The 24,552-nt window shown below is 36.5% G+C and overlaps 1 protein-coding gene across 2 annotated transcripts in view; it reads right to left on the bottom strand.

Moving 5' to 3' along the window:
• Positions 1-24,552, bottom strand: part of LOC124388964 (disintegrin and metalloproteinase domain-containing protein 12-like) — a 95,724-nt gene that overhangs the window by 44,033 nt on the left and 27,139 nt on the right. For both annotated transcript variants that reach the window (XR_006926493.1, XM_046854117.1), the window contains exon 4: positions 5,230-5,308. Coding sequence is in view for 1 of the 2 variants with exons in the window: in XM_046854117.1 (XP_046710073.1) it covers positions 5,230-5,308 (79 nt within the window). In the remaining variant the exon portion in view is untranslated. The remainder of the gene's footprint in view (positions 1-5,229; positions 5,309-24,552) is intronic.

The following is a 24,552-nucleotide window of genomic DNA, read 5'->3' as shown; positions in this document are numbered from 1 at the left end:
GTGTGGTTTGGAATGAAAGCCTGGGGTTTCTATTCTGGCACTGAGCTCTGGCTCATTTACCCAACTACAGAGTAAAACACAATGCAGATGCTCACACTCCCTCTGTCTGTACCTCAATCTGTTTGCAGGATTTCAGAAGGAAATACGATGCTTTTAAAAAGCCAGCAAAGGCGATGTGTTCATTTTAGTCTTGCTCTATCATCCCGAAGAGGTTTCAGATTCACAGATCATTATTTCTGTGCTGAGGCTCAGTCTCACTCTCACGCCCCAGCATGTCTCCCTGCTCGACCCGTAATTTGTCAGCTTGTCACTCTGGTCTGCATGAGCTGACACGGAGGACAGCTTCGAGTTGTCATGTCCACCGAAGCCTTATTTCCTGTTTGCCCAGAGGTAAGAAAGACATTTGAGGGCTGTTGCAGTCAATTTGAAACACACAGCGGCAGACAGAGGATCAAGAAGAGGGTCAGATTTAGCAAACGCTCTTGATGTCATGAACGTGTGGATGTCATATGATGCCATCAGGGTAATGAAAATAAACATTCCTCCAGCTGGTATTAATTTGGCATCCACAAGCTATTTGAAATTGTTCAGATGGAGCATATGGATGCCACATAGGCACATGCTGTCAAGGAAGTCCAGGGTTTAAGACAAGCTGGGCTGAACAGAACACCTCAGTCAACATGATACAGCAGGACAATGCTGCATTGGCTCACCAATTAAAAAAATACTCTTTATCTGTCATATAGCAGGATGTTTTTTAATTTTATTTTAAAGAAATCAATAAAAACCTTCCACCCGCACCTTGCTCACAATACAGAAATAAAAAACATCAGCAAATGTAATGTCAAGAATGATTAAAATTATAAAGAAATGTCAAAGAGTATCTAACATGCTTGTGATTAGCACAATAAGATGGCTTTTCTGAAGAAAAAAAAAACTATAAGGCTTTACAGCCCTGATATAGAAATAATTACATCATTTCATAAATTATTCCTGATCTGTTCAACATTTATCATCAGACATTATCTCTGAATGATAGCTGATGTCACAATAGTTCATTTGAATGCTAATAAGCCTTGCCCAGTGCTTTATAATAGAAGAAATGGTCTTTACATACAGTATGTTAATCTTCAATGGCAATGCTGAGTCATTACTGCAGACTGCAGGGGAAAGGTTCTACTTTTATTATCAGAGAAAAAGAAGAGAAAAAACGGAGCACTCTGAGAGGAAAAACTCTATTTTCTGTCTTGGTTAATACAGCAAATTCACTGACTGCATTCAGGATCCGAAATCTGTTCAGGGTTCATATAGTGCATCAATTAGTGTGTTGTACTTTAAATGATTTATGTCTAAGAGATTGTAAGGCTTTCTGGGTTAAAGCAAAATAAAAATGAGGCAGATGGATGGATGCTCTTTGACACAAAGAATGCACACCCCAATAAGCAAATCTCTTTGTAAATACGCAATAATGGATCCATGGACTCCTCCCAAGCATTTCTGAGATCCTCCAGAACAGTTCATTCCATTATAATGGACAAGATAAGCCGCCCTGTTGACTAGCAGTTAAACAATGTGTAGTCACAATGAATTGATTAGATTTTGGCTTGTTCAAATCTCCACATTTAAAAGAGCATGACCACAGAGGCGAGAAAACATAAATTGATTTTTAATGCAGATGAAGGTTAACATGAAGTCTCAAGATATGTCAAGGTTAATGGGTATTAATCATGGACAAAATATTAAATATTAACACAGCAATCCTGTGAACACTAGTAAAAAAAAGGAAAAGCTGCATTACAGGCCTGTAAAGGTTCCAGATCATAAAATGAAAGCAGTTATTAGCAACTAATCTTTTCAAATACAGTGTCCTGAAGCACAAAGCCATTAGGGAAGACATCTTCACTGTTCATTGTCTAAGAGACTGCTCTATAAACTGAGTTACTGGGTTATCCTGTACAAACCCTTATAGACTGTAATTATGTACTGTATATTGTATGCATAAATATTTATCTACATTATCTGGAAAAACGTATTAGGAAACCTGCCTTTTTTTTTTTTTTTTTTGGCTATATTTGTTTTTTCTCCCAAACTGTTACCACAATGTTGGAAGCACATATTTGTGTAGAAGGTCTTTGAATGCAGTAGCAATAATCTTCCCTTCACTTCAACTAGGAGACCCAAACCTGCTCCAGCATGGCAGTGCCCATGTGCACAAAGTAAGCTCCATTAAGATATGGGTTGAAAAGGTTTGGGCTGGAAGATCTTGAGTGGACTGTTATAGAGCTCTGACCTCAACCCTATTGAACAGCTTTGTGATGAATTGGAACACAGATTACATCTTAGGCCTCATTACCATACATCAGTACCTGACATTACTAACAACCTTGTAGCTGAATGAGCACAAATTTCCACAAACACACTCCAAAATCTTTCAAATCTATAATTTTAAGGCAATTAACTTGGCAAACTGGGAGAACCTCAGAGTAGAGACCCTAGTTTCTGCTACAGCTGTATCATGCACATTCAAAAAGACCAAGAACCTGGAGCAAACCCAGGACCCGTTAGATAGATTATATCTGATAGCTTGATAATATCTGGGGAACTCCCCTGGAGGAGCTGGAATCTTTGACTAGGTACTGATAAGTTTGGACTGAACTTATCATCCTGTTGGCACTTTAACCTTCAGCAGAAAATGTAAAAGAAAAATGACTGAATGAGAATGGTCCACCAAATAAATAACATCTGGACAGTGGTGGTCCTTTGGCAGTCATTTTCCACTGATGGACAATGGAGATGACAAATTGTCTATTGCAGCAGATGTGCTCCAGCCAGTAACTGTAAACCTATAAAGTTTTACCATGTGGTAGATGTTTCTGATAAACTAGCAACTCAGTACAACTTAAAAGGGACAGTGTTTGTGTTTGCTTTATGTTTATTATGTGGTACACACAATATTTAACAAAAAACAGCCAAATGATAATTTTCATGCATCGAATTTGATTGATCAAGTTTATTGAGTATATTTACTTTCACTCCTGACCATGCATTTGAAAAACCTAGCGGTTAAAAGTGAAATTGAGGGTAAACTGATTATCAGGAGCTTTCATTCCACTTATTGTCAGTCATATCAGCATAACTGACAGCTTAATTCCGGTTTTCAGTGCTCACAGCAAGGTGCAGACTGATATCACAGAGAAGATCTAAAGTCAAAGTGTAAAAGCGCATTCATATATTGATTGGATGATGGCTTGCTTGACGATTTGTCACACTCAGCTTTGTGCAAAAAAGAATCTTCTTCTCTCGACTCCTCCCATTAGGGGTTGCCACAGCGAATCATCCGTCTCCATACCCCCCTGTCCTCTACATCCTCCTCTTCAAACCAACTACCTGCATGTCTTCCCTCACCACATCCATAAATCTCCTCCTTGGCCTTCCTCTTTTCCTCCTTCCTGGTGGCTCCATCCTCAGCATTCTTCTACCGATATACCCCATGTCCCTCCTCTGCACATGTCCAAAACCATCTCAATCTCGCCTCCTTCACCTCCTCTCCAAAACATCCTAAATCTGATGCTCCTCTAATAAACTTGTTTCTAATCCTGTCCACGCTCATTACTCCCAATGAAAATCTCAACATCTTCAGCTCTGCTACCTTGAGTATTGACTCACCAGTCAATTTACCTTTTGGCCAGTTGATATCTATTCTAGAGATTTTAATCACAGATAATTATGAATCAATTAATTACAGGTTAAAGAGTGCAAATTTATATTAATCTTGCTATAATACGAGGAATGTTAATGCCATCACAGTTTTTCCAAATGTGACAAATGAAATTTGATTTAAACTCCACTTTGTTTTGCTACACATCACTGTCGTGAAGTACGATGACTCTTCTCATAACCTTTGTCATGATTCATGTTATCCCTAACAAGCATTGCCACAAGCAGGGTACTAGGATTTGTAAAGCATACAATATAGGGTGAGTTTTAAGGGCAAATGAGGGTGTTTATGCATGAGAAAACCAATTTTAAGTGTATGGAATTTAACAATGTTTGTTGCATGCTGATTTGGAGTATGCACATTTGATGGATCAGTTTTTTTATGAATACTGTTGATTCACAAATGTGGAACTTGGTCTACCCATGTTTTTACAATTGTTACTACAGAAAATATGAAGTAAAACCTGCAACTACAACCACAAAATGTACAGTTCTTGGAGGTTTCTCTCTCAACATTGCAAATAATGTCATTTACATTTACATTTTACATTTAAATATACCGTGTACATCATTAATTGCTCCAACAATTAATCTAAATGTTCATATGTACAATATTATTTCAAACCACCAATAACCAGTTTTTACCAGCTAGTCTTCTCAACAGTTAATCATCCCACTCTATTTTGTTTTGTTTTAGCAGGGCAGGTTGATCATTTTGTTCCTAATCAGGACAGACCTTGGCTCTGTTTCATGTGATGTTTTTTTTCTTCTGCAACCACAAGTCAATTTTAAATGAGAATTCTTAGTAACAGTGGCCTGCAGCACACTGTGCTGACCAGGGAGCTGTCAAGAGTTTGGACGACGTGACCCGCAATCATTGCTTCACCTTAAAATAAAGGCGCCAAAAAGTGCACTGTTAGCACACCCTGTCTCTGAGGAGCAAAAAATGGATCAGCGGGAAAAAAAAAAAAAAAACATGCAGCTCCTCAAATCTCACTCCTGTCTTGTGAAACCACATGCCCTATGTTTCACTGACCCTGAACAGACCTTGTAGACACACACAGTTCCTCCTCCTGCCTAAAAAAAGGTTAGCACAACACTTTAAGTCAAGACTTGACTTGTAGCTAAGAGGGATCAACTATATAACCAAGGACATAAGAAGCCATTTGTTCTTGTGATTAGATTAATTAAGTGATGTGAAAGGTCAACATAATAGCAATCAATAGTATTAACTGACACGTCAACCGCTTTAATCCCAAACACTCTTCACTGTCTGGCTGAAAGCTCATGAGAGACGCTGCACAGACAAAAAAAGAGAGGCAGTGTTTATGTTAGCTAAGGGAGTTATAAACTCTTTTACAGCAGGTAATTAACTTTCCCAATGGCTTTCGTCTTAGAGTCATGACAAAACCATGACAGATGCTTGCTAAATGTTTCTGAGGTTGCAATAAAAAAAGGTGTATGTAAGTTTTCAGCACATGTGGGCAGAGGATTATGTGACAAAGATCTTACTCTGGAGCTGGCTGAGGTGATGACGGGCCTCCCTCCATCCAGGTAATGTGTTTCTGTGTAGTGACTGGCAAAAAGCCCTCTGCAACAGACACAGACATGCACAGAGTAAAAATAAAGCCCAAATCCTTTTATTTGTAAGCAACATTCCAATAAATGAAGTACAATGAAATGAATGAAGTAATTAATACTAATGAACTATATCTGATTAATAGTTCAGATGGATGCTTTGTTTTTTTTATGTTAGTTTTAATAGAATACCAGCTATCTGAGTTAATCTGGGTTGATTTAATAAAATGACAAATAAAGAGCATTCATGTGTATGTAAAATTTAGATAAAAAAACGGTTGTAGTTGAATAATTGACATTTTGAATTTTACTGCTGAAAGACAATCATTCAATCAATTAATTAATCAATCAAAAAAAAAAAAAAAAAAACGACTACAGATACACATTGATCACTCTGCAACATCATTCTGAATAGAAATGAAGGGTTTATGCAACTTTGACGTCCAAAGTCATCATGCCGGAAACATCATCATGCTGTTTTTGCGAATCAAGGGGCAAATTATGATCTAATACGAAGTGAACAACCTTACTGGAAAAATCTAAAGTCAATATAGTCAAGAAGTGGTTCATGGAACATCAAGATCTAACACATCAAAACCAAGTAAAGCCATCATGATGCAAACCAGGATAAATGAACACAGCAGGTCAACACAGGATCCAGAGGTTTAGTGGAGTGATATATTTTCCACAGTGTGAGTGGAGAATTGAAGGTTTGCTGTATAATCTCAGATGTCTTTGATTCCTATTATGCATCCATTGAAGAGTTTGATTATATACAGAGTCCTGCATAAGTATTACATCATGATGATTATACCTACGGTTTATAGACTTGAAAAACATGACCATATGAGCTGTCCTGTAGCTGACTGGCTCCGCACAGGCCTTCTGGAGGAATAAAGTGAAGGCTCTCTCTCTCTCTCTCTCTCTCTCATGTTCATCATTAAATCCAGAAAGTCTGAGTGGCTTTCTGAACACAAATCAGCCATATCCTCTTCTTAGCAGCATGTGTTACCCCATAACTGTGTCTGGTTAGTAATATCCAGACGAAAAAGGCGACAAAACAATGAACAAATAAAAAATTATGACTAATGCTGAGAGAGGCAAAATCTTCTCACTCTCACGCTCAGCCACTGGGCAGCTCATATTCTCTTGTTTTTAAGGTTATGAGTCAGATGGAGAATGGCCATGCTGCACTAAGGCCTAATTTTATTAGAGCTCATGCAGAGTTCAGCTGAACTAAATCAAACTCAAACAATCATGTTTTATAAATCAGTCAGGCAATGTTTAATATTAAATTCATTCTGTTTTTGCAGTTATGAAGCAATGTTCTGTCAATTAGTGTCCAGGTGGAAACACATTAATGTATTAACAGTTACTCATTCAGCATTTATTGTAGATTCCCTGGATTCTAATTTTTCTTTTTCTTTTTTAAAATTTTTTATGCTTATTTTCAGAAGTGATGCGGTTATATGGAGGTGGGAGCATCAATGCAATGTATTTTGTAACTTTAGTATGCATCTTTACACTTATTCAAGGTACACTATTGTATAAAGGCCATTTGCAAGGTTTATTCCAAAAACTAATTAAATGTGCACCACATTCACCTTTCGAAACACAAATTCAGACTAATGTTTTCCTTAACCACGTACTCAAAGAAAGAGTACAGTTTGGTACCTTTATGTTTGAGAGTGCACTATTCTTAGGATCAATCAATCTAATGAACTTGACCTGAAGACTTGAACATATTTACTGGATATGTTGGGGCTTTCCAGCAAAAGCTCATAAAAAAAGATTTAAATGTTCACTTTTAGGACAAACACATGAATGTAATTAAAGTCTTCCAAATAAAAGCATCAAAGAAATATGTGCTACAAATTTATTACCGAAATGCATGATGTTTTATGTGTTTATCTAAAAGTACATATAACAATAAGTAACCAGAAAACAACAAGCCAAATAAACAAATAAACTTATTAATTAATGGATCGATGGATGAATGGATGAATGGATGGATGGATGGATGGATGGATGGATGGATGGTATATTTTGCTTTAAACATTAGCTACATGAAGTTGGCTTTAATCCATCCCTGAAACTACAGTAAAATTCTCATCTGACTATAGAAAAAATCAAAAATCAATTTTTTTTATTTTATATAATGATCAATTGGAGACATGAGAGGTAATAAATGTAACATCTTCACTTAATAGTAAGCTTAAACAAGCCCACATACTTTTAATATGTTACCATGGTAACATTTTTCGTTCTGCTTTTTTCGGCCGCTAAAATGTCACCAGCTAGAAAGTGCACACGATTGTCATAAAATGTCATTTGAATAAGTCACAATTCCAATAAACAGCAATCTATGATCCAAAAGTATATAGGCTTGTACTTTTGTAAGCAGCTCCTGAACCTTTTGTGCCTTTCCAGATGTTTCCTAAGGAAAAACAGGTAAATATGTAGCCAGACTAAATATAGAGTTTATTAAATTTGCTTAATCCGTGCATCCATGCACGGTGAAATAAATCATAATTATCTGAAATTTAGCATTTGGTAAAGAGATTGCTTTCATTTGAAGGCAATCAAGATCTAAAGAACTGAAACAAACTAAACAAACTAAAACAAACTAAAAGTTGCCAACTCTGAACATTTAAAGAAGTAGCAGTTTTGCCCCAGAGATTAAAGCCACCACGTAGACTGAATGTCTAACACAGAAATGACCTCCTATAGCCCCATGCAAACTGCTTGCAATGACTTTTACCATTAAAAATAAGAATGTATGAAGACAAACTAGTCCACTGTTACAGCTTTCTAATGATGACAGCATTAAAGTCAGTCTTTAAAAAACAGTCAGGGTGACATAGTACTTCGTTGTACAAAGAGAACAAAACAGAAGGCTGAATGTGCACGCAAGTGGATGTCAGAGGTAATTTGTCTCCTCATTGACAAGAAGCCAGGATGAGCTTTGTGCTAAAAGTGTGTGATCTGCTGTGAAAAGACTTCAAACCTAAAGAACCACTTTTGATCTAGTCTCTTAGGATTCAGCCTAAAGAAAGGTGCAGACAGAGGCTAAGATGGTCAGCCAGTTATCTGTCTCCTGCTATCACTTTTCCAGGACTCCTGACATCTCAAAGCATGAAAGTAACAGAGAGGAGAAAGGGTCACCAGGCGATGCATTCCAGGTGCTGTTAAACTCCAGCTCAGAGAGAAACGTCAGGATTGTGTTTTGGAAAGCGATTTGTAAAATGTATACCTTAAAAAGCCAAAGTTTCACAGAAATGAGTTGAGAAGAGTTTCATCTATAATAGCAATGACCAGATTACCAAGAAAATGCACTTAATCAGCAACAAACATTGCTTTATTATATATTTTAACACTTAGCTTTCTAACCTGACTCAAGCAGCATCTTATACTCCAAATAAATAAGAATAATACAGTAATTTTATTCAATCCATTGATGTTTCAAACACAAAACGCTTGCTTCCTAAGAAAAATACAATTCAAACATATACTGGAATTAAATCGAATTTGCTATATGATGACTTTCATAAATTCATTTCCACTGCAAATAGTTTTGTGTTATCATCACTGGCTAAGAAAAAAAGTGGATAGGGCTACTGTCTAAGGTAAATTTGAGAAGGAGTAGTAAAGAAACAGTGTCATTTCCACATCAAGTCAAAAAATTATGATGCAGAATGGCTTTGAAGGGTGTCCCGAATAAGATGTCTTTCTTGATACCTTCAGAATGGAACACCTCCAATGTCTCAGATCTTCTGAATATCAATAAACACTTGTCAATTCCCTGACAAACATGAATGCATGACCCTACAATACAAATCAACCAATAATGGTGACCAGAACCCAAAAGTCTTCATTATCACTGTATATCAAACAGCTGAATCAATATTTAATGATTTTCTTTTTTATTTAACCAGCACCAGCAGCTTATTAGAACTTCATAATAACCTGATCAGGGAGTGCGGATAAAAAGGTGAATTTCTTTCACAAGGTCCTGCAATAATTTTATGCAAGCTTTTGTGATTTTTTTACATTATGCATAATCCAACAGAAAAAGGAAGGCATTAGAACCATTTTAAATGGACCTGCATTTAACCAAAAGAAGTATATAAAAGATAATTACTTCTCAAATTAGTGTTAAGTGCTCCAATCATTGCAGATGTGGGTTTGACCCGCTTGCACAGTTTCAATTTCTTGCCCCCCATAATGGAATTCATGCAAAATATTATATTCCAAATGGCACTCAGAAAGCCTGAGAAGAAAAGATATTTGACCTTAAATGAAATTGTAAAGACCAGATCAGATAAACAGGAACTTCAGCACTGATGTAACTCTCTCTAGGCGTGGCCTTCGTACAAAGATTTCGTTAAAAAAAAACAATACAAGGACAAAACGGAATCCCCAAATCTTGGTAATGACAGCTGATGCTCTGCAGGCATCAGTTAAATTCGATAGCATGTGTCTCCTAAATTTACCCTAAAAACCTTGAACAAGTATGGTGTTTCTGGAGGGTTTCCACAATGAAAACCACAAAAAAACCATTGGTGTTTGTTTAAAATTTTCCAGAGACCATCTGGATGCTCCAAAGTCATGCTGGAACAATATTCTGTTGTCAGATCATGCAAATTTGCTTCAGATGCCTTAAATGAGAAGTGAAATCTACAGCAGAATATCAATACGTCTGTCTATCATATTAACATATTATTCAGTGATTATTGTCCAAATCACAAGAGTAAGATAAAGAAAAACTAAATATAAAAACAAGCAAAAGCCTTTTTTTTTTTTTTTTAAGAGAATTTTGCAATGTTTTTTACTATAGTAAAATAAATTGAAATAAATGAAAACAAAAAAAAAGAAAAGTGTGGAGAAGTCTCCAGCAGTCTCCGGTATATGGCAGTATTGATTTACAAGTGTAGATCCATTTCATATAAAAAAGAAAACTCTTTAAAAAATAATACTTCTATTGAAAGTGTATGCACACTTGCTGATTCTTGCATGTGTGCAGCAGAGCAAGAGAATACTGGCAGCTCTACAAATCTTGCTACAAACCCATGAAGACAGCATGGGGTGATGTTAACTGGAAGGAAGCCTGCAGATATAAATGCAACAGGTAACACTAGCACTATAGCGGTTTCTTTCCGAGCTCTCTAGGTGGTCAAAGGCAATAATAGAACTAGCCAGTCATTTTATTTGCAAGGACATGCATCCTTTTAACATGTTGGATTCAAAGGCAATCATTTACTGTACTCAAATGTACAAAAAAAGGAAGATTTATTAGATAATTAACCTGGTAGTGATTCTGAACCAAAATAAACACATATATATGATATGTTTCCTACTGTGCATGTTAAACTGTGCATGTTAACCTTAACTAATCTAATGAGGATTGGACATTAAACACATTACCATAGAACAGAGAAATTGGCTTTATTCTGTTCTGAGTGTGTCATTATTCAGAAATGGTAATGTAAAATACCAAGTATGAATTAAACATAATCACTCAGTCTAATAGCCTTGATCTGGTCATTAATGGTTTAGCATTACAAGTTAGTTGTTTTAGTCATAACTTTGAGCCTTTAAAACATGAAATGTGACAAATTTTTATTAAAACACCCTGATGTATATATTTCACTTGGTACCACTGCCTGGCCAAGCAGATCCAACAAGTTGTAGATCTGGTCTGTTTTTCCTCACTTATACCAATCCACTTGAAAAAAGGTTTGGGGCACACAGTGTAAAATCATGGTGATCGCACACCTGTGGTGAAGAGCTCGACTCCTTCAAGACAAAGTGAAGTTTATTGTTCTGTGGGGATTACCGAGGTCACAGCTTCCAGACAAAATGATCATAAATGTCTTCTTGTCATCAGAATCCCCCAGTCCATAATTTGAGATAGATCAGTCATTTGAAATCTCTATTATAAACCACCCATTACCATTACCATGGTGACTGTCTCCTTGCACATTGATGCCTGAAGGCCAGGAAGGTTGCAAAGAAAATCGATAGAGCTCCATCACAGCTAATGTGCAGGTGACAAATAACACCGGCGAAGCACACACAAGACCAATTATAAGGGTGCAGGTGTCCTGAGTGAAAGGCGATACCTGATATTGATCCGACACCTACCGGTATCAATCTCTGCCCTCTGTGGGCTTCTGTTGCAATGTTATGAAAAATCTTCAATCGTGATAACCTTCAGTACAAATTGTGTCCTATAGTTTAACATGTAAAGTCAGCACCAAGAGCAAGTATTAAATTAGTGGATCTAAACAGAATTGATGTCAAATACAGTCCATTACTTTCTGAAGCATTCGTCTGCTGTGAATATTGATTCACTCAGAACTAATGTTCTGTAACTAAAAATGAAGTCTAATAACAAAAAGAAATTGCTGAAATCCTGACTGCTGAATTTCCCAGAACCAAGTACAGACTTGTGTATACAGTTCCCATTACACAAGAAACTCAGACTAAGAAACACTGCAAATGTGACTTTTTTTGTTGTATACCTATATGTAATATGTTTGGGGCCTATTACTGAGGTAATGTAATTGTGCCTCTTTATGGTTTTGTGAGCTAATGCTGACAGAGAAACACCTGCCCAATACTTCCATTATGAGACATTAAGTTCTCATCCCACCATCTGACTGCAGCTCAATGAAGAGATAATTTTACTCTGGTTAAACCTAATCCTTTTGACTCATTCTTATAAGAAAATCTAAAAAAAATGATCTTTTACAGTGGGACAAAAAAGTATTTAGTCAGCCACCAAGTGTGAAAGTTCTCCCACTTAAAAAGATGAAAGAGGCCTCGTGTGGTTCTGGGATTTTTGCTCACCGTTCTTGTGATCATTTTGACCCCACGGGGTGAGATCTTGCGCGGCGCCCCAGATCGAGGGAGATTATCAGTGGTCTTGTATGTCTTCCATTTTCTAATAATTGCTCCCACAGTTGATTTCTTCACACCAAGCTGCTTACCTATTGCAGATTCAGTCTTCCCAGCCTGGTGCAGGTTTACAATTTTGTTTCTGGTGTCCTTTGACAACTCTTTGGTCTTGGTGATGGTGGAGTTTGAAGTCTGACTGTTTGAGGTTGTGGACAGGTGTCTTTTTACTGATAACGAGTTCAAACAGGTGGCATTAATACAGGTAACAAGTGGAGGACAGAGGAGCCTCCTAAAGAAGAATGTACAGGTCTGTGAGAGCCAGAAATCTTGATTTTTTGTGGGTGACCAAATACTTATTTTCCACCATAATTTGCAAATAAATTCATTAAAAATCAGACACTGGGATTTTCGGGATTTCTTTTTCTTATTTTGTCTCTCATAGTTGAAGTGTACCTATGATGAAAATTACAGGCCTCTCTCATCTTTTTAATTGGGAGAACTTGCACAATTATTGTCTGACTAAATACTTTTTTGCCCCACTGTATCTACAAATATGTCTTAATCAAGTGTTCTGTATAGCTCTGTATAGTTCATGGTTATATAAAGTATTTTTGAGTGTTCCTTTTCAACTGTTGTGAAGCAAAGGCATTCTACTACAGGTTTCTTTAGGAGTTCATCCACAGTATTTGGTTCATCCATTTTGGTTAAGAGTACATTAAGTAAGGAGTAACACATTTCCAGGAATAATGTGACAATAAAATAAACTAATGAGGTGATGGTGTGATATGGCTGATGTGAAGCAGAGTTACTAATACCAATTCAAAGTGAATTGTTTTCCTATAAAAGCACATCCCAAAGTGTTTTATTTCTTTTGCAATATTAATTTAAGTGAGGAATGACACTTTGTTTTGCTTAACTATTTATAGATATAATCAACGTTGTGAAATGTCTGCAAAGGAAGTTCGTTCCTGTTATCATATACGTTATAGCAGATATGAAACTGATTTTTCCTTACCATCTGCTCTTCGATATCTCTTTTGAAATGAATATGAAAAAAGGCTTGTTTTTAAATGTTACATTACATTTACAATATTTGGCAGACCCCCCTCATCCAGATCGACATACATTTATTTCATTTATACAACTGAGCAGCTATGGATTTAATGGCCTTTCTCAGAAGCCCCAAAGTGACAACTTCAGTCCAATGCCTTAAACACTAAGCTACCACCTTCCAATCCAATAAGATAACATTTTCGAATACTTTAAAAAGCATCTTTTCTCAGATCTATGAAAACAATCACTCTTGCAGATACAATCAAACGTGATTTTTGTATATTTTGTAATAATTATAATTAGGCTCTGCAAATGTTTTTTATTAGTTGATTAATTAGTTTATTGATTTATACAGTTTTAACATTCTGTGTAGAAAAAAATCCTACTTAAACACATATAATGTATGTATATGTAGCAATCAGTAAACAGATTTACTATAGATGTTATGCATAGACAGGATATAAATGTGTTTTTCTCACCACATTGATAATTGTTCAAATCAGGAGGTAAGCAAAGACTTTCCAATACTTCCGAGGCAAGATACAACATTGAGATGATTTTATTATAAATGCTGTTGAAATCGAGAAGGCTAATGAGATGTGACTTGGTACTTGGAATCGCTGTCCATCCTGCTGTTCAGACAGCACAAGCCAAATTAAATATTTAGAGAGAAGGACACATCTCGACACACTTGCACACAAGGTCTCTTTCATTCATAGAATAGAGTTGAAGTCCCATGGGCCAAAGAAAAGAAACAAGAGGAGGTTCCCCTTTGACCAAACACGAGGGAGCCAATTACAGTAGGATGACATGGCGCTTAGAAGAAATCCGGCTGTTGCTTTCATAACCAAGTAATTATGTCGCTAAGAGCTTAGATAATACTACGACAATCCCGTCTGGCTCACACTGTAAATCACAGTTTTGGTGTGTTGTAATTCCAGTTGTAATTTCTCTATTGTGTGTGCCATTTGTAAAAACCCAAACATCAGCCTCTGTCTAATGTGAAAATGTTCTTCAGATGATCTAGACTTCATGGAGAATGGTTGAGTGCTGTGATTGCAAACATATTCTTCAGGATGGAATTGAAGTAAAAGATAGACACAGTGTTTACATTCACACTACTGTAATGAGGGATGCCAGATTGTGAAAACAAACAGATATATTAAGTTCTTGTGAAAACTGTGTCTTATTTTTTTTAATGTTGCTCATGTGTGCAGCAACAGCAACAAATTAACAGGTTCAAGAAGACTTCATCATGTGTATTTTACAATCCCTGAAACAAATACAAAGTTTCAGCTGAAAGGCTGAATTTAATTCATGCCATCCCTGATTACTGATTACTGAAAGCTTGATGCACTGTTAAAGTTTTCCCCATTATCTTTCCGGGTGCATCTACATGCATCGATCAAACTATTTTACTACAAAACAAATTATTTTGTAAATGAAAATGTATGGATCTATTGAGCCACAAAAACTAGGATTTTTTTTTTTTTTTATGTAAATGATTTTCTTATCTTCCAAAGAAACAGAATTCAAGTTCTTTGACAGAGTGCATCACAGTGGGTGCTGTCATGTGGAACTGAAAGTGCACTGATTTAGTGGTCAAACCCCAAATGATCAGGCCACAGCGCACTTAATAGGTCTGCAATGGCATGCATCTGTCAGCACCAAATTTTTGGACAGTGGAAGCACAACAGCTTGAGTGTGTAGCTGAGGCAGATTGTGCAAATTGTCATATTGACTTAAGTCTGCAAAAGAAGTTTGCTATTTACACTGATGGCTATGCAAATATTCACAGAATTAACATTTGCAATGTTGTGCACTGATTTCCTTCACAGGCATGTTTCCATAGCATCTTAACCACCCTTTAAAGCATGTTATCAGAAACATGCATAGTGATAAAGCAGATCTTTTTTGCTGTCAGTTGACTGTCAAAAGTGAAGAAGCCCAAAAAAAAAGACAAACATTTTTTTTCAGTTTATAAATATATAGAAATGGCAAACTATAGAAATATCTATTTGTAGCTGACTATATTGTGAATACAGTCACAATATATTTTCAGACTAATTGTCAGTTCTTAATGAGATAATCACATTTAATGTTTTAACAATATAATTTGTACTTTTGAAAAGATGCTATTGTTACAAATTATTTTAAATAAGTATATTGTAGCTTCGTTATTGTAATGTCATAATTAAGTCATATTCTTAATGTCAACATTTGTTGCTTTGTGAGAATTCAAATAAACGATATTTCAGGGTTCCAGGGTTTCCTTGTTTAATTATGCTATTGCATGTATATTATTAAAATGTTTATCTTATAATGTATTCCAGTGTGTGTGTGTGTGTGTGTGTGTGTGTGTCTGTGTGTGTGTGTGTGTGTGTGTGTGTGTGTGTGTGTGTGAAATTACATCCAAAAAGACAAATCAGAACTTAATTGGGAAAAATAAATGAGACATTGATTAACCCAGATGCAATAAATAGCACAGGGGTCACCAACATGGTTGCCCGCAAGGACCACATGAGTCGCCCGTGGGCCTTTTCTAAAAATAGCTCACTATAGCGCCACTTACCAGTGAGCTGCATCTAATTGTTTTTGTTGCTATTCTTTTTTAAATCACACATGCATTGGTGTGAATTTGAAAATGACAATATGAAAATATAGAGGACTAGATATAGATGAATATCATTAATTATATAATATAAAATAATAACATATCATTATAAAATTGAGCAAATTTGTTATTTCAGAAGTGTCTATAAAACTGGTAGCCCTTCACATTAATAGGTACCATAGAAGTGGCTCTCAGTTTCAAAAAGATGGGTGACCCCTGAAATATCATATAACTGACTAATTAGTTTAATGTGTCTTGTTCATTTTAAAGACTGAATACAAAAATGAATAATTTATCTATGTTCTTTACTCTATTTTTTACTAGGGGTTTGAGTATTCCTGTATTTTTTTGTCTGTTTGTTTTTTTTTAAGGATTTTGATTGAGTCCTTTCTCTGCCTAGTGTCTTCTCACCTCTCGCTGGCATGCTGACATTTGCTCTTTAGAAGATCGAAACCCATTCTGAGGGATATGAAATGTTATTCTGTATGTCTGCCAATTTAATGTCACCAGAATGGGCTTCCATTAGGTTTTATCATCCGCTACTGCAGCTGAAAACATCCTTATGATTGCGAGGGTAAAAGGCAAAAGCTTGAGAGATGTGCAGTTCTTGGAAGGATTTTGGCGAATCTTGGAACAGAATTGATCCTTTTACAAGATTTGCACATAGCAATTCTCTCTTACTGATTGTGCAGAGCTCAGATGGTTATTGAGAGCTAAAGGGCTTGGATACTAGAAACATCCAGAAACATCAGCATCCAAGGTTTTCCTTCGACTTCAGCTTGGACTGAATGTGGCTCATGTTTGGCTCATGACAGGGTGATACTCTAAACGGACAAAAGTATTGGGACAACTGACTTTCCCAGACATATGTGGTTCTTTCCCCAAACATTTACCTCAAAGTTGGGGACATACAATAGGATATCTTTGAATGCATAAAATATTCCACTAGATTTTGGAGATTACTTGTGGAGATTTGGGAGATTCATTCAGCCACAAGGGCATTAGTAAAGTCAGGTACTGATGCTGGGTGAGGAAGCCTATTCAATAGGGTTGACATCAGAGCTCTATAGAAGGAGCTCTTGTACTCCATCCCATGTAAAGCATGTCTTCATGGAGCTTGCTTTGTGGTACTGCCATGCTGAAACGGGCTTGAGTCTCCTAGTCTCCAAGAGAAGGAAAAATTGAATGCTAATATATGTATAAACCACATACAAAGACATCCAATTGTGGTTCTCCAACAGTTTGGGGAAGAACTACAAATGGCTGAAAAGGACAAGTGCCCCAATGCTTCTGTCCATACAGTGTATAAAGATTGAAAAGCACATTATGTTTTAGTTTTTTTCTGTCTTTTTAAATGTAATCACATTAGTTTATACTGCCATAATTTATACATACATACGTTTACCTGGAAAAAAGTAACAAGCAAGGATGCATTATCGCAAAAGCTACTCCTCTATTGCTGGTGCAGCAAAACACATGCATGAATAAAAGACCAGCTTATTATTTAGGATAACCTGTCTGCTTTGTTACTTTCTTTATTAAGCAAGGGCAGAATTCACATTTCTATGTTTATCCACAGTAATAATTTGTAATGTCTTTCTCATATTGGATTTTTGTTGCTGTTGTTGATTAGATTGCATGTTTACTTTGGCTCTAGATGGAGGACAACCCTGTATGACATGATTGGAGAAAGCATAAATTTTCTCTTCGGCAGTATGATTCATCTGAGGTCTGAAATAAGAACCAGGCGTTTTCAAACTTTCCAAGTCGTGCCTGCATGGCAAGGGAATGGTTCATTAGTTTATAAGGAAAAGCTTTAAGAGAAAAAAAAATTATTTTACACCACAGAATAATCTTTCCAGGGGGCACAAGAGAGAAAGAATGCAAAGAGAAGCAAATTGGATAGTGAATAAGTAAACTGAAGCATCCAGCTGTAATGTGACTGTGCAAAGGAGAACTATGGAAAATACTTTTGCCAGTGATGAAAGACATTTTGGTTGATGTCAGAAACAGGTTTATTGTTGGTCTTCCTGACCTTTATGGCTCACCCAAGCGAGAGCTAAAACAGTCTCACGACCCTGACAACAATCACCAGCACATTCCAGCATTTTACAGCCATTGAACAAACCATGACACATGAGAAAAATGCTTTACAAATACTAAGACTAGACTCATTCAAGTGTCATTGTGTATTGGGGAAAAAGTGGGGTTAGCAATTATAACTTTACTTATGATGAAATGAGCTCAAGTATATATTCTCTAACAGAGAACAGTGAGGCAGTGGACAACAATTCATTATTATGGTGGTAGAGCTGGAGGTAGGACTACTCCCCTGGGATCAAGTATGTATTCACACCCAAAGGATGATGGGTCATGGAAGGAAACTGGACACTCTTGAGAAAACTTACATGGACAAATGGAGAATACAGCAATTCAAGCTGAGGATCAAACCAGGAACCCTGTAGCCTAAGGTTTGTCTTAGCATGACTAAAACGGTTTCTTGCTTCCTTAAGGGGTTTCATTAAACTCTCTCTAATAGTGAAACACACTGTTGTAGGATTCTGTATCAGTCATGTAGGATTCTCAGAGAGACAAGCACCAAACCCTTTATTCTATATGTCCACTTGCACATTTTGTAGCCAAATGTCATCATAGAACCTGCACAAACTGATTGCTCATCATTGCTGAAATTTTCATTGCATTATTTTGCATTTGGTTCCAAATGAAGAGTTTTGTGTCTAATCAACTAATCAGAAGCATTGTAATGTAAGACACTGCATTTGTACAGCATTATAATGTTTATCCCATTAGCAAATTAAATGCTGATTGCTATCATTTTTAGTCACACTTAGACTTACACTTTTCCCCCTGTATCTCCCTGTCTTTCCCATGGTGGCTGCTCAGTTTTCATTACTGAGCTCAAAGTTCTCTCTGGCAGATTCCCATTTATAGAACATCAGGGAACTCAGCAGCCAAAGCCAGGTTCACACTCACAGCAGGAACCACAGCAGAGGCTGAGCCAACACATCTGCTTTCTGTATAAAAAAGACAACTAATTATAGAGACTAGGCTCTTGTTATCTTGGTCTGTGGTACAGCCCGGGTGGACCATTAGTGAGGAGAGATGCACAAACCCAAATTAAATCTAGTCCCCAATCCTTAGCTTGAAAGATTCAGCCACTTGACTTCTAGCCTTAATTCAACCCACAAACTTAATTAACAAATAAAACTTAATAGCAGCTGATAAAATCCCAAAGCAATGCTATCTTCAAATCTACGGGAAATGAGATTTCTGCTGTGCTGGTGAATCAACACAGATGCAAACAACCCCCCTCCCTTAATCTTCTTTTGTTTTTCAAGATGGGTTGCTGTGCTGGACAGATTCCCACATCCCCCATAAACACTTGGAGAAAAATGCTGTCCTCCAGGCAGGCTCACCAGAGAATGACACCGTGAAAAAGAGGTAAAAGGTCAATTGGGAGTGACCTTCATAAAACAGCAGGATGCACTGAATGGGGTCAGGCAGTGTGTGTGATTGTACAGACATGAGCAATGAGACAGAAATAAACACAGAGAGAAACACAAAATATGACAACAGCATAGATCATATGGCTTAACAAACACCCAAAAGCTATCTGTCTCTCTTGGAAGATTACGAGTGCAGTTCTGACTGTTATACCCCACACATTAAGAGCAGAGTATGAAAAAGCATCGATAGACTGGTGTTTAAATCTTTAAGGTCATGTTTCCCCTCCAGTGACCGATGACTGGTTGTCCTGGATGATCTTACTTGGCCAAAAACTTTGAATAAAGAAGAGACTTGGAGTATCATAAAGCATGTATACACACACACACACACACACACACACACACACACACACACACACACACAGTAAAAGCATTATAGCATTAATAGCAAGCTCAAGGATATCTTTATCCCAAGGTTTAGGGTAGCAGTATTTCTGGAGGCACCATGCACATACACATTTAAACCACTTAAATTAGGCAATTTAAAGTCACAAGTTTACGTAGTGGCATGTTCTTGGGAAGTAGAAGGAAACCAGAAAACCAGAAAGAAACCCACACCAACTTAAGGAGAACACAAAAACTGCTCAAGATCAAACCAGAGACCTAAAATGGCCACAGTGCTGTCATTTGGGAAGTAGACTATAGTGTATGTGTATGTATATATATATATATATATATATATATATATATATATATATATATATATATATATATATATATATACATTTTTTTTTTTTTTTTTTTTTTTTTTTTTAGTTATTGCCAGTCATATTACTACTGTAGGAGCCTCCCCTGAAGAATACAAAAACACTTCCTGTAATGTCTAACGAATCATTATGTCTAATATAAGTTTAGAGGTTCTTATTTCTATTAATTTTAATTGGTGGCAAAAATGGTGTTATTAAAAAGATGTTCAGAAACATTATGTGTCTAAACGTCATAAAATATTGCTTATACTGGCATTTGAAATGCCAGTATAAGCAATCTACACAATCCACAAAATATAGACATTGCAACGTCACACAACCGAAACCTAACCAGCAAAACGACATACTGCACAGCCAGAGCATACAAACCCACTCAGCATTGCTTGCCACCATTCTTTCTATTTAAATGATATATATTCTTGCAGATAATTTTGTCATTAACTTTCAAGTTCATGGAAGATGTAGAAGAATGAAGATTAAGAACCTCAAACAAACACAAACCTCTTTTTTTTTTTTTTTTTAAAAGTGACAACAGCCATGATAAACCACACCATCTGCTAAACCAGTCCACAATGCACACCATATGTACAGGAAAAGACACGCCTGAAATTATGGGCTGGCTCTTCTTATTCATCTTGATCCCTTGTTCCCTCCAGTGACTAAGAGAACTTGGCAAGTCTACCCATACTCATGTGATCCATCTTTTCTTGCACAGGTAACCAATGTCACATAAGGATACAACATAAGGAACCAGTTATACATCACTAATGGCACTATGTTAGAGCTGTGTAATAATGTCAACCAGTGCACGAAAAGAAAAAAAATCAGTCTCTTGTATGAGTAGCTTAGTAAATTTAATTCACTCCTATGAATCGAAATTCAATATTTTAACCTGATCTGACATCTTATCAGAAGTTATGTTTTTTTGTGAGAGAAGCAGAGAACATGGCAAAGTTTAACCCAGCTGTGAACTTTTCATTAGCTCACAGAATAAGGTGAATAGGAAACATTCCCTGCTTTATCTAATGGGACACGATTCAACGAACATTTTTAGCTACTCTTTGTTTCCATTGAATGAGAATAAAAAGAAATAGTACAACAGAAATTCGAATGCATTTGTCAAAATAATTATGTCATCTATGAAAGCGTATATCTTTAACAAAGAGGGCAGTAGCCCGGAAAAAGCCGAGACTTTTGTTCCTTACAAACTCCTGGAGTTTCAATTACAAGTTGCAATGAGCATATCTGCAAATACAAAAATAGTTGTAAGGCTTTCTGATCACTTACAAAATTTAATTAAATCGATAAAATTTAATGGAATATTACAAAAATAAAGCTGCAAAGATGACACACATCTCCGCTCAGTGTGGAGAAACCTGAGCTCAACAAGCTGTACTCCAGCTGAGACAGTTTTTTTTTTTATTGGACATAGGATATTTAATGCATGAGGTTACATTTAGGCAAAGTTGATGCAATCAGGCAACTTGCACTATGAGGACCTCCCAGAGTTGCAGAGGAGTTTTGGATAGGAAAGGAACACTTTAACCTCTCATCAGTGGGTCAGCAATTATTTGGGGGTCCGAAAGAAAGATTGCATGGGTGTGATTTAGATACAAATATTTTGAGCATGTCAAAGAGCTGTTAGTCAAGGTTGCATAATACCAATCAATGTATATGAGTCTATGCAGAGACTATAAGTTACAGCACTAATAGCATGCACTTAAAAGAGTAAATGATGTATATTCTTCTAAATAAATCATTAATTACTAATTTTTTTTTAATGGTAAAGGTTCTCTGCCAATACATTTCTAGCTAAAACTCTCTCTGATATGAAACAATGATAAAACTTTAACAAATTCACCAAAGGGGAAAAACAAAGACAAACAGTACAGGTTTCTAATTTCACCAGTTTATTTCAAGCCTGTCCTCACCGAGTAAGAACATGTAGATCTGCCCTGTCACTATTTTGATATATCTCTATATCCAAGAGAGTTCTCATCTGATCACTGACCATAAACCACTGATCCAGCCAAGTGCATAGATACACAGTGACTCATTCTGTTATACTTTTATAATCATGTTTTTCTATTTACTCATTATTTCTCCTAATTTGTTGTGATTTCTAATTCTAACCCTAATAACTAGTACATCCGTACACCTATTCATACAAAATCACAGATATATTTTTTGAGCAAAAGAAAGACAAATGTCATCACTCTCAACCCAGACATAAGGGTCAGTTAAATTGTCTCAAGGATATTGGCCATTGTTCAAAATTCCTCATCGATTGCTTAGACTGCTGTTCCATTCTGCTGGTGAAGAAATTCATGCTGACAACAGTGCACACCACAACCCTGCACCACATGGTGACCCTAACTGACACAAAGACATGGTGCCAATGATTGATCTTATCAGAAGCGTGTTATTACATTATTTGAAATAAAATGACAGGCAGCACAATACAGTGGATCGCATCTAAACCATAATTCCATCCTAAACTCGGATTAATGCCTGTGTCAAGTTCTGCACTTGCTCTTTATGTTCATGTAAGTTTGGTCTTCAGCTTTTTCAACAATTTCCAAAGACATGCCAGAATGTGTCTGGATGTTGGCATGTAATAAACTGGCATTCCATGCAGGGTGTTTTTCCAGGACAAAAGAATAAAGTGGGTCAAAGTGATGAATTAATGAAAGACAGTGCAGTGGTTTAAATATACGGAAGGTTCTCATAGTGCGTTTCCTGATATTTAATGGAGCCACAGATCTCAAAGAGAAACATTAGACAGGAGAAATGCTGTGCACTAAGGCTTTACTTAAGCCAGATAAAAATCCAAGACCATGGGCAACTGAGATCAGAAGAGATCAAACACAGCTTGTTCATGCATACTGTGTAGCAAGCTTTAAAGGGTCCGGGGAAAAAAAGCCTTTATTGCTTACAATGCAATCTAGCCAACTGTGAGAACTGCTCATCTAATTCTGACCACATTAGAACTACTATTCAAGATTTATTTAGTTACCGTATGGTCCTTAACCACAAGCACACAATTATCCTTAAAACTGAATGCAATATCTGCCATGTTTGGAACCCCAGTTGATCTCAGTGAGACGCAAGATACCCTGGGGCTTATTAAAACAACTGTTAATTGAGGAAGCTACAGTAACATGCAACCTCGAAAGCAAGCAGTCAGTTTCTTATATAAGTACTCAGCTGAAATCCTTGAAGAAAGATCACATCAATAGAGTTTAGTCTGGACAGAAAAAGCCAGCATAGACGTTCAGTAAATTACCAGGGCAAAGTATGCAGGAGAAAAGAGCAATCAGACTGACAGTTACGATCCAGTTTTCACGTTTATTTATGCACAAATGGTATTACAAAATGGTGGCATTAGAGGGCATGTAAAGCTTCCAGGGTTCCAGGTACTGAGCAACATCAAAGAATACATTAGCTCATGTGTGAAAGCATCAGTTTTTTAAAAATGAAACACTCCAAGCTACGAAGCACTTCAAAGAATATCATATGAAAGCTAGGAGTAAAATGGGAGTAGGGTAGTATGTCAAAATGGCTATTTTACTTTGTGGGGAAAAAACTGCATTCAGAAAGGTGTCAAGTAAAACATTGTACGATTTTCAGCATATACAGTATACAGTATGTAATATATGCATTTTTCTAAAAATCTCTATATAAAAAATAAACAATATTTAGAAATGGCACTGACAAGACTTATATATATATATAAGTATATATATATATATGTAATGATTTATTAATACTGTGTAATACAGTAAATAATGCCATTGTCACTGTATACCTTAATAAATCCTTTCCTTTACTGGTCATTCAATCCTTTCATCCAGCCTAAAAGGTGAGGAGGAGCAGATGCCAACAGACTGTGCTGTCTGCACTTCTATTCCTGTTCATGCAGACAAGTCAAGCTCTAAATTATTCGACACAAGTCGGAAAAAAACCCAACCCGGTCCAGACTGAGAGACAGAGAAACATTAACTAGAGCATAATGCCAATGTGATAAACAGATGAGAAGACAGGACATAAAGAAATTTAGAGAAAATGAAAACAAATGTACCTCTATATACGCTTTAATAAAAAAGAGCGGGCAGGCTTTTATACAACCAAATGAATTGGATTCAACCTGGAGATAAGATGGTACAAGTAGACCTCAGGTCTGTCTATGTTTATATATTTTATTTTTTGTGCTCCAAATAATACCTTCAAGCAAAAGTTTAGTAAACAAATGATTTGGTTTAATTTTACAAAAGTGAAACCTAATTTAAACCAATGAAAACGTGACAGGGCAGTTATTACGGATGAATAAATAAATATTGTAAATTCCTCATGTAGCACTGCATGTGCAGGGTGCTGTACGCTACATTTCTGAACATTATTTTTCACTCAGGACACAGTGAAAACCAAACCAAATATGGGACCTTGTATTCTGCTT

This window comes from Silurus meridionalis, chromosome 7 (genome assembly GCF_014805685.1).
Source record: "Silurus meridionalis isolate SWU-2019-XX chromosome 7, ASM1480568v1, whole genome shotgun sequence".
NCBI lineage: Eukaryota > Metazoa > Chordata > Actinopteri > Siluriformes > Siluridae > Silurus > Silurus meridionalis.
This window is presented reverse-complemented; position numbering and strand designations above follow the sequence as displayed.